Source organism: Theropithecus gelada, chromosome 14, assembly GCF_003255815.1.
Source record: "Theropithecus gelada isolate Dixy chromosome 14, Tgel_1.0, whole genome shotgun sequence".
Classification (NCBI taxonomy): Eukaryota; Metazoa; Chordata; class Mammalia; order Primates; family Cercopithecidae; genus Theropithecus; species Theropithecus gelada.
In genome coordinates, this window is record NC_037682.1 from 62,915,072 (window position 1) to 62,927,389 (window position 12,318).

The 12,318-nt window shown below is 40.7% G+C and overlaps 1 protein-coding gene across 1 annotated transcript; it reads left to right on the forward strand.

The window, feature by feature from the left end:
* Positions 1-596: 596 nt before the first annotated feature.
* C14H11orf40 (chromosome 14 C11orf40 homolog) lies at positions 597-11,605 on the forward strand (the record flags this gene model as incomplete). Its single annotated transcript, XM_025355814.1, is given in 7 exon segments — positions 597-671; positions 4,813-4,973; positions 10,614-10,724; positions 10,726-10,750; positions 11,396-11,456; positions 11,459-11,544; positions 11,546-11,605. Coding segments are annotated over 7 exon segments (579 nt in total), but the record flags the coding sequence as incomplete, so codon positions are not given.
* Positions 11,606-12,318: the final 713 nt, after the last annotated feature.

A 12,318-nucleotide genomic window follows, 5' to 3' on the forward strand; every position in this document is an offset into this window, starting at 1 on the left:
TGTCCTTCTCTACAGTTTCCATTGCTAAAAAGCTAATCAATAAATACAAGCACATTTTAAGCAAGCTTTAAATGTATTTTCCAAATTTGTCTCTGTTATTTTAGTTCTGTTATTTTATGCCTGGATCTTTTAAAAATCAAAATTGAGAAGGTGAATATATTTTTATGTTGGCTTATATTGGTTCTTACTGACTTTTGTTTATTTTTTGGTCCTCATTATATTTTTAAATTATGTTTAATTTTATTCTACCTGTTTCATAATTTCTTAACAAACAGGAACTATGATAAGAAGCATGGGAGCAACAATGGGAGAGTCCATTCTATCATCAGGAAAAGTCTGACCATTTATTCCCTTTACCCATTGTAAGGTATATGGATGTGTTTTGGTCAAGGAATAAGCCAAGGCAGATATCCAGGCCTGCATGATTCAGCGAGTTTGTTGGACAGGTGCACACTTCTACTTGTTATATAGATTGTTTGTGTAACTTCATACTTGACTCTGAGCCACTACTGTCTGTAAAAGGTATAATCGCCCTGCTAACACTGTACAGGGGCTTTTGGGGCTTGGCTTAACTCAACATGGTGCTGGGGCCCAGAGAAAGACAGGCAAAGCTGTCCATCTTGCAGATGGACAGAGGGGCCCCACAACATGGCTCACGCTGGTGCCCAGAGAAAGAGGTAAGCTGCTGACCCTGAAGGCAAGGGAGAGCCAGCCATGCAGCTGCAGGCATGGGGGTGGCAGGAGCCACAGAGCCAGAGCAGACAGTTGAGTTAAGGTGGACAGTGTGAGAAAGTTGTTAATAAGAACTGCTGCTGAATGAAATCATCTTTCACCTGCCTACGGACCGCCGAGTGTTCTGTTCATCCATCCATTCCCCTCAGACTTCAGCATGGGCTGGACCCAAACCCTGAGATCTGACACCCATCTCAAGTCCTCTCAGAAGACTAATCAGATATGACTTTCCCCAGTTGTAAACTGTGTCGCTCCACACAGATCCCCCTTGAAGCACTCATTACCTCATAAGCTGGGAGTGTCAGCTGCTGATAGTTCACACCTACATTTCTTTCCAGGAATTATCTTCAGCCAAAGGGAGCTATATTACCCTAAATTAGCCACCCTCCATTTGCAATGATTGTATTTAATGACTAGTTGATGGTGAGTTTAAAGGCCTGACTCCCTTGCCTAACTCAGGACAAGTTTCTCGTAAATCAGCTGGGAAGTCTGATGAAACTGCGTTGTAATTCACCTCCCTCTGCAAAATTCTGCCTCCTTTGCACCTATGGAGACATTGTTTCTGAGCTTACTTTCTGATAAACTTTCAGCATGGAAAAGTCTCAAAGTCAGTTTCTAAGGAACCCAACTTAAGACAGTTGATAGCAGGAATGGTCCCAGAAAATGGACTCTCAAGTGTGATTATAAGTTGACAGGCTGGAAATGAGGACCCAGAAGACTGTTTTCTAAGTTGTCCTGAACACAATTACGGCAGGAGAGTCCTTACCATGCTAAACCATATGCTTCCCTTTTCTTCTTCTTTTGCTAGTTTAAAAGATAGTTTTTGATAGAGAGGAAAAATTCACTGAAAGTTAACTAATATTGGTTATGTGTCTTTATTCTGAGTTGGTTCTAGATCTGATCTAGAATCTAGGGAGTGATGTATATTTCACAATGTTCAGAGTTCATTATTTTACTGTCAAGTTTAAGATTCTAGCCCATGTCTGGCAATTGCAACTTTTTTTTTCTTGTGAACCCTGATGTTAAATGTTGGAAGGTGAATTATGATACCGTAGTTACAGGTGGACACACTCAGGAGTCTCCCAATTTAAAAAATCAACACCAGCTCTCAGCTGCCACTTTGCTTCTGGTTTAGTGGGTTCAGGAGACTCCGTGGCTCCAGCTAATCCAGGCTTCAAGAACTCTGACCAATGGCGCTCTCTCACCTTCTACTTAAGTTAAACTTCAACTGTCTGTAGGCTCTGTAAGCCACTGACTGAAATGAGGTGGGTGGGGTCTGAGTAGTTTGGGTAGAGACTGGGAGACTTCTTAGGTTTTTCCTTTCTGTCTGTGTCTTTCTTTCAGCTTTTTCTGTTTCTGCTTCCTTTAGGAGATAAGAAATTCCCTGCTGATTGTCTGTGAGAGAGACAAAATGAATAAGGGACCTAGGTTTAGTCCCATTTCCTTCCATGTCTCTCATAATCCCACGACTTGCCCAGGAAGTGAGACTGGAACAAGCTCAACATTACTCACTTTCACTAATGAAACAGTGAAAATCGGCACTGAACTGAGATGCTTTGGGCTGGTGAAATACTAGAAAATACTTCTTAGTTCTGGTAAAGCTCATCCTTTCTCTCACCACTTTCTTCCTGTGGTTATTGTGGGGCCATTGGAATAACCCCAGACTGGGAACAGTTTCTAAAGAAGGGCCTCACTAAGAAGCTGGGATAGGAGCATTAACCCTGCTTTCACTAGGAAGGCTATTTCTAATTCATAGGCTTAACGTCCCTTACAACAGAAGGCTAGAGGAAGGACCTTCTCAGCTGGGCGTGGTGGCTCACGCCTGTAATCCCAGCACTTTGGGAGGCCAAGGCAGGCGGATCACCTGAGGTCAGGAATTCGAGGCCAGCCTAACCAACATGGAGAAAACCCATCTCGGCTAAAAATACAAAATTAGCCGGCCATGGTGGTGCATGCCTGTAATCCCAGCTATTCAGGAGGCTGAGGCAGGAGAATTGCTTGAACCTGGGAGGAGGAGGTTGCAGTGAGCAGAGATTGCGCCATTGCACTCCAGCCTGGGCAACAAGAGTGAAACTGTTTGTTTTTTTTAAAAAAACAAAACCTCTGGTTGGCTCAAGCTTCACTTATGACTCAGGCACAAACTGGCCTTACCATTATTGATAGGGAAGGTTGTGAGCTACTTTCCAACCAACTCAAAATATTCCCCATCAGAAGGAACTTGCTTATACATACATACCCCATCCTCTTGATGCCTTTACTTATTTTATAGCTTTCTTTTCTGAAGCCATTCAAATATTCTCTCAGGAAGGACTAAATGTTATTTCACTTTCTAGGATGCTTGCCTTGGCTAAGGCTTTTTTCCCTAACAAAGCCTTTTTTCAGAACATGAGAGTTCCATTATTATGACTTAAGTTTTCTTCTCTCCCTTCTCTCTCAATTGACCTTTCTGGTGGATTAAGACTTAGAAGACCGTTTGGTATTCATTTAGGTTGATTCCCCTTGTCTTGATGGAAATTGGGAGACCACAAGGCTAAGGAGTGACTTACTGGGAAATGGACATATCCCTAGTGTGCTCATAGCCACTGTTCATTGCTTCCTCTTTGCCATTCAAGCTTACAAATCCAGTCCGGGCATGGTGGCTCACGCGTTTAATCCCAGCACTTTGGGAGGCCAAGGCGGGTAGATCACAATGTCAAGAGATCGAGACCATCCTGGCCAACATGGTGAAACCTCATCTCCACTAAAAATACAAAAAATCTAGCTGGGCATGGTGGTACATGTCTGTAGTCCCAGCTACTCAGGAGGCTGAAGCAAGAGAATCCCTTGAACCTGGGAGGCAGAGGTTGCAGTGAGCCAAGATTGCACCACTGCACTTCAGCCTGGCAGCAGAGCAAGACTCCATCTCAAAAAAAAAAAAAAAAAAAAGCCAGGTCTGGTAGTGGGAGCTTGTAATCCCAGCTACTCAGGATACTGAGGCAGGAGAATCACTTGAATCTAGGAGCAGAGGTTGCAGTGAGCCGAGATCGTGCCATTGCACTCCAGCCTGGGTGACGAGCAAAACTGTCGCAAAACAAAACGAAGTTTACAACTCATTTCATAGAAGTATACATGGTCCCTCTTACTACATACTTTCTTGGGTTCCTAGGTGTTTTCAAGAAAGGGTTCCTAGATGTTTTAGTCCTTGAGATTACTCTTTCTTAGTTGTTTGTTCAGGATCCCTCATGACCCCAAAATTCTAGACTAGAATTGATCATCACACTGTTATCTTGCTTTTCTTATGGGACCCTAGACCCACAAGTTCTTTTCCATACTTCATGTAGAACCTACAGATTTCTTGACCTCGCTTTCTAATAGGGATCTCTGCTTTGATGTTCCTCAGCCTACAGTTTGAGGGGTCTCCACTTAACTTCAATGTTCTCTGCTCTAAGCAACAATACCTCTGAAATGTACATGGCTAGGGGATGGAATTGGACCAGTAAATGGGATGGTGATGCTGATCCTAAAAGTTATCTTCCTTCAATCTCCAAGACATTTCTGCCCTCAGAATGGAAGAACCCTGATAGAGGCAGAAGTCATGAAGTACATTGAGACCCTTGTTGACGGGTAAAACCTAAGTGTACACAGCTATATAGGGTAGAATGACAGACACTAGAGACCCAGAAGGGTGGGGAAAAGATGGATGATAAATTAATGGTAAAAATGTATGTCATTCAGGTGATGACCACTAAAGACCCAGACCTCACCACTATCCATGTAACAAAACTATAACCCTTACACTTGTTTAAAAAAAATCTAAGTGCCCTTCCTGTAAAGGACTCATAGTTGCCTATTGCTTTAAAGGGCTTTCAAAGCATTTTCCTAGGGGTTGCATGAATAGCTACTTCTGCCTGACTGAGGGCAGAGCTATGCCTTTAATTCAGGAGCTCACAGATGCCTTTCATCACATACTGAGACTGTCAAACCAGCAAAGCTAGCCATCGTCACCTGTGGCTGCCTTTCTTTTGAAAAGCTTATCTTGATTCAGGGTAAAATAAAGACTCCTGTGTTTCAGATTGTGATGGCTCATGATAGGAAACATAATCCAAAAATATCCTTATAAACTTCTACAGAGCCTTTAACTTAGATGAGGATGTCTTCATACACCAGGCCAACCACCCACTAACAGTGCTGTCTAGTGTGGTGATGGGTAGTAATGACCACTCCTTGGCAGAAGGTGATAAAAGACCTTGCTATAGGGTACTGTAGGTGTCTGGCCTCAAGGGATGCCCTTCAAGGAATGCAGCAGTGCCCTCGGAGTAAGAAAATACTGCCCAACCTAACATGCACTTTCAGTAGCTGCAGTCCAAACATAACAGTGACCAGGGGTCTCTCTGGTACCCTTTTATAAAGGCACTAATTCCATTTACAAGAATTCTACCAATTACCTCCTGAAGGCCCTAACACTTACCTGGTCTCAACTTATGAATCTTGAGGGTGTACACACATTCAAACCATAGCAGCATATAAAAAGCATAAGCTTAACAAACACTACCTAATAAATCACATGAATTGTTAGTGTCTCAGTTTTTTCACCCCACTTAAAAGGCAAAGTTCCAAGTTGGATTAAACAAGACCCCATACATATGACATCTATAAACTCAAAGAATTGTAAAAAATCATACGGGTGGGAAAAAGGAGTCACTTTTATGTCAGATAAAGCAGACATTAAATGAACAATAAAGGGAATTACATAATGATAAAGGGTTCCATTCTACAAGACTTAACTATCATAAGTATGTATGCACCCAACATTGCAGCACCCAGATCCATAAAACAAGTACTTCTAGATCTATGAGAAGACTTTGCCACTCAATAGTGAGGGACTTTAACACCCCACTGGCAGTGTTAGGTCAAGGCAGAAAACAAATCCTGGACTTAAATTTGACATTTAACAATCTGACCTAGTAGACATTTACAGAATACGCCACTCATCAACCACAAAACATATGTTCATCTCATCAGCAAAGGGGGAAATAATCTAAGATCAACAACATGCTCAGCCATAAAGCAAGTCTTAATTCAGAAAATATCAACTATACACTCTAGGACTACAATGGAATAAAAATAGAAATTGATGCCAAGATCTCTTCAACCACAATTACATGGAAGTTAGACAACTGGCTTCTGAATAACTTTTAGATAAACAAAAATTATGGTAGAAATTACTTGAAATAAGTAAGCAAATGCAATATGCAAGTCTCTGGGATGCAAAAACAGTTGAAAGTTATGGTATTTAATGCCTACAATAAATCTAGAAAGATTTCAGACTAATCATCTAACATCACATCTACAACTAGAAAAACAGGAACAAACTAAATCCCAAAGCTAGCAAAAAAAAAAAAAAAACTAAAATCAGCTGAATGAAATTGAGACACAAAAATCCATACGAAGAATCGACCACGAGTTGGCTTTTGAAAGGATAAACAAGATATCTAGACTGCTCATTAGAGTAACAAAGGAACAAAAAGATTCAAGTAAGTGCAATCAGGTGAGAGGTGACATTACAACTGATCCCACAGAAATACAAAATATTATCAGACTATAATGAACACATCCATGCATACAAACTAGAAAAACTTAGAAGAAACATAAGTTTTTGGGAACACAACCTCCCAAGATTGAATCAGAAATTAAAACCCTAAAAAGACAAATATTTAGTCCTAAAAGTGAATCAGTAATAGACCTATCAAAAACCCTGGACCAGACGGATTCACAGACAAATTCTACCAGGCATATAAAGAGCTAGTACCAATTTTACTGAAGCTACCTCAGGATATTGAGGAGGGACTTGCCTCCTAACTCATTCTATGAAGACAACATTACCCTAACACCAAAACCTGGCAAAGACAACAAAACTACCAGCCAATATCCCTGAGAATGGACACAAAAATCCTCAAAATACTAGCAGGCCAAATCCAACAGCACATAAAGTCAAATCATCATAATCATATACTTTATTCCAGGGATACAAGGCTGGTACAATATAGCAAATCAATAAAAGTGATTCATCATCAAACAGAACTTAAACAACCTACGTGATCATTGCAATAGACATAGAAAATACTTTTGATAAAATTCGACATTGCTTTGTAACAAACCCTCAACAAATTAGGCATTGAAGGAACATACTTCAAAATGAGCCATCTACGACAAACCCACAGGTGAAAAGGACACAAGCACACACTGAAAGGACAAAAGCTGGAAGCATTCCCCTTGATCTAGAACAGGGCAAGTGTATTAGTTCCACATGGCTAGGGAGGCCTCACAATCATGGTGGAAGGTGAAAGTCATGTCTCACATGGCAATAGATGAGAGTTTGTGCAGGGAAACTCCTTTTGAAAATCATCAGATCTCATGAGACTTCCTCACTGTCATAACAGCATGGGAAAGACCTGCCACCATTATTCAATTACCCCCACCAGGTTCCTCCCATAACACATGGGAATTCAAGATGAGATTTGGGTGGGGAGACAGCCAAACCATATCAGCAAGGATGCCCATTCTCACCACTCCTATTCAACGTAGTACTGGGAGTTCTTGCCAGAGCAACTGAACAAGAGAAGGGCATCCAAATAGGAAAAGTAAAATTGTCTGATATAATCATGGACCTAGAAGACCTAAAGACTGTCAAAAGCCTCCTCGAACTGAAATAATTTCAGCAAAGTTCCACATAGAAAACCAATGTACAAAAATCAGTAGCACTTCTTATACACCAATAACATTCAAACTGAGAGCCAAATCAAGAAGGCAATCCCACTTACAATACACACACACACATACACACACACACACCCCTAGGAATACATCTAACCAGGGAGGTGAAAGATCTCCACAAGGAGACTAAAACACTGCTGAAATCAGATGACATTAATGAGAAAATATACATGCTTTTGGCCTGGCAGAATCAATATCGCTAAAATGGTCATACTATCTAAGGTAGTCTGTAGATTCAATGCTACTTCAAACTAATGTCATTTTTCAAAGAACTAGAAGCTATTCTAAAACTCATAGAACCAAAAAACTTGAATAGCCAAAGCAATTCTAAGCAAAAAAAGCCAGAGGCATAACATTGCCCAACTTCAAACTATACTGTAAGGCTACAGTAACCAAAACATCATGCACTGCTACAAAAACATTCAGCCCAACAGCCCAGAACAGAGAACACAGAAATAAAGCCACATACTGACAGTCATCTGATTGTTGACAAAGTTGACAAAGATAAGCAATGGGGTAAAGACTCCCTATTCAATGGAGGGCTCTGGAATAGCTGGCTAGCCATATGCAGAAGAATGAAACTGGACCCCTACCTTTCCCCGTATACAAAAATAAACTTAAGATGGATTTAAAGATTTAAATGCAAGACCTCAAACTATAAGAATCCTAAAAAAAATCTAGGAAAGATCATTCTGGACATTGGCCTTGGGAAATAATTTATGACGAAGTCCCCAAAATCATTTGCAATAGAAACAAGAATAAACAAGTGAGACCTAACTAATAGAGCTTCTGCACAGCAAAAGAAACTATCAGAATAAACAGACCTACAGAACTGGAGAAAATATTTGCAAACTATGCATCTGACAAGGGCTAATACCCAGAATCTACAAGGAACTTAAAGCACTTAACAAGCAAAAAAAAAAAAAAAAAAAAAAAAACCATTAAAGTGACACCATGAATGCTTCTCAAAAGACATACAAGCAGCCAGTAGACAAATGCTCAATATTACTAATCAGAGAAATGCAACTCAACCACAATGAGACACCATCTCACACCAGTCAGAATGGTGGTTATTAAATCAGATGCTGATAAGGCTGTGGAGAAAAGGAAATGCTTACCAACACTTGGTAGGAATACAAATTAATTCAGCCACTGTAGAAAGCAATTTGGACATTCTCAAAGAACTTAGAACTACCATTTGACTGGATATATACCCAAAAAAAAATCATTCTGCCAAAACACATGCACCTCTATGTTCATTGCAGTGCCATTCACAATGGCAAAGACATGAAATCGATTTAGGCTCCCATAAAAGGTAGATTTGATTGGGAAGGGGAATGGGAGATGTAGTACATATGTAGTACACCATGGAATACTATGCAGCCATAATAAAGAGTAAAATCATGACCCTTGCAGCAACATAGAGCTTGAGGCCATTTATCCTAAATGAATTAACACAGGAATAATAAAACTAAATACCACATGTTATAAGTGGGAGGTAAACATTGGGTACTCATGGACATAAAGATGGCAACCATAGACTCTGGAGTATACTATGAGAGAGAGGGCAAGGGTTAAATTATTGGGTACTATGCTCATTACTTTGGTTATGGGGATCATTTGTATCCCAAACCTCAGCATTACACAATACACTCATATAAAAACCTGCATGCATACCCTGAACCTAAAATAAGTTAATTTTAAAACTTCTCTCTTTTCCACCAAGTAAGTGATCCTTGCTGATAAAAACATGTTACTGTGCCTACAAAAAGACCATAAGTGGTTGGGTGGGGGTTGGTGGATTTTGGGGCTGGGGTTCAGGGGTTAATCCAGAGAAAGGACATGGAAAACAAGAAGGGTTTTCCAGATTAAAAAAGATTCTTTAGATAAAACCAATAAAATGTTTGTACACACAGAACCACAAGGAATTGGCAAGCTAGAAACCCAGGAGAGCTGATGGTATAGTTCCAGTTTAAGTGTGAAGACCTGAAGACCAAGAAAGCTGATTGTGTAAGTTCCAGTCCAAAAACTAGGCTCGAGATGAGAGCCAACATTTGACTTTGACTGGAAGGTAGGAAAAGACGAATGTCCTAGCTCAAGGCAGTCGGGCAGAAGGATGCTCTCAATTACTCTGCCATTGTGTTGTTCTACAGAGGCCCTCAACTGATAGGATGAGGCCCACCCACATTAGTGAGGGTAGCCAGCTTTAATCTAAAAATTCAAATACTAATCTCATGTAGAAACCCTTCAGACACCCAGAATGTTTGCCCATGTGTCTAGGCACCCCATGGCCCTGTCAAGTTGATAACATAAAATTAACCATCACATAATATGTCAGGATTTGGAATCAAGAGGAAGATAGTAAGAGGCCCCAAAGACCAAGTGACTGACAGAAGTAGCTAAGATACTGGTATTGGGATGCAGAGAAGACCTAGTTCAGGAACTGAGCTGGGAAGTGAGGTGCTAGCTTCCCCTTTTCTGCTCAGGGGAAGCGGTCTAGAATAAAAGCTAATAGAAGGAAATATGGGACATTTCTATATTTATCATGTGGGATAATACAAATAAATAATACAAAGTTCAATATGAAAGTGATATACCTTGAAATACTGTCCTGAAGTTTCAGGACAATGCTTACTGCAGCTCCAGTGTGCAAACCCTAGCTGGAGTCTTAGTCAAGAGTCTTTAGACTCAGAGTGGACATTAAGACAATGGCTCTCCTGAATGACATGCCTCCGAATAATGCCACCCCGCACCCCACCTCAAGTTGTGTCAAACCTCAAGGTCAAGAAGCCTTAAATGCTCTAACTGGTCCATTACCTTGATAGCTGGAAAAAAGGATACTGTGTGGCATGTCAAGATTTAAACTGTCAACCTTGTCCTCAGGAGGTATTAGAGTTAAATTGAGGGGACAGGTTTCAACAGGCATCTTCCATCTGATATCGGCACATCTGAATCTTTAATCTCGGGGTTAGGTGCTGAAAACTTCAAAACTGCCAGGATGGGCAGAAATGGAAGAAGCCAAGGCATTTTGGTGAATGGTAAATTGAATTTCTGTAACAGTTATCTTCCTTTATGTGCCGCCTCCTAGAGCTCTTTCATTTCAACATCGCTTCTCTTGCCCTTCAAAGACCTTGCTATCTGGAACATGTTTCCAGTAGAGTCTCTATTTCCTGGATCTCAGCCCTTCTACCTGTGGGAGCAATGAAACACCAGCTTCTATGTTACTTAATGGATCTTATCATGCTCTTTCTGGTTAGCAGGTCAGGTTTAGGCCATGTCTTTTTCATGTCTGTGGGGAATGTCTTACCCTGTGGTTTCTAGCTGGATCTCCTAGAGACTTCTTGGTGCCCTAGCCATTAATGGGCACAACAATGCCATAGAATTTGAATGGTTTTAGAGCTACTTTGGTAACAGTAATCATCTTTCCCCTTCTGGTCACATTGTTTTTTTGGTCTCTTGTGGTGTGAAACGAAGTGGGTACTTCAAAATTTCAAAATATTTCTGGGATCTTCCCAGCATCTACTCAATTTTGATGCTTCTCTTCTGTAGACATGCTCATGCACTACTCCAATTCATATGCCTCTGTTGCATTCCAACTTGTTACAGGTCTTCAGTTATTTTCTCCTTTCCTGCCATTGACCAGCAGTAAAGTAATTTGCCACTGAACATTAGTATATGTGTGTAGCTTCACCATGAAATGAAGGGCTTTTTCACAATGAACAACCAGACTCCACCTGAATATGTCCATTGGAAATATTTCCCTCCATTGTCATTCAAGGTATGCTTAAATGGAGTTATGCAGCAGCCATCCATCTTTTTTTTTTTTTTTTTTTTTTTGGCTCGTACTCTGTGATCCATCTATGAAACAAACTTGGGCGTTTTCTTAGTGTTTGTTCTTCATGCTCTGTAGTGTATGAGCCTTAAAGCTACCAACATGCAACACTGCAAGTGTTCAATAGCCACATGGGACTGGCCATTGAATTGGACTGCACTGATTACAAAACACTTCCATCAGAACATTCTGTCCTAGCACTGCTCCAAGTCTTTGTAGGGCAAAACTATGTGTATGGATCGTGTTTTACTTCATGTGGATGTGAACTGTTTGAAGTCCCTGCCCTGATGTAGAAAAATATTTGCCAAATCAATGACTGCAGTATGGTGATCATTAAATCAGATGCTGATTCAGGTGTTACTGTGCTGTGGCAGATACTGTATCTGGCAGAACAGTTTAATTGGGGCTAACATTTGGTTGAATTTGAGGTACTCTTTCTGTAGGATCTTTGTGTTTTGGGTGCTATACTGGTGAACTATGTAGGGATATGATGAGGGCCATTAACTCTGCATCCTTGAGACCATTTTAAGTGTCAATAACGTTCTGTATACCTTCCGTTACATAACACTGTTTACTGTCTTGTGCAGAGAAAGGGAAGTTTCAAAGGCTTCCATCTAGCTTTCCCCACTGAGAACACTTGCCTCATAGGCCAAAGTTATAAGTAGACATATCTCTTCTGAGTATACGTTTGAGGAAAATGATCACCAGATGCATTCGAATATCGGGGATCCACTATGAGCTGGCTATCCATTATACTGCACTATGAACTAAAATCTACTACCGGGCTTCCTATTCCCCCAATGACTGGGGAGCCATAATGAATTTTGGGTTGCTGGGTATCAATGTTCTCTAAAGCTTAGGTCACACATTCTGTAAATGGTTGGTTATTCTTTTCTCCAGTGTAAAGTTACCTGCATGAATAACCATAGGTCCCCCTAGGGGAAGGATTAGGGGAATCACTATCAAACTTGTAGCAAGCTGTTGACACCTTCCTTGAAGGA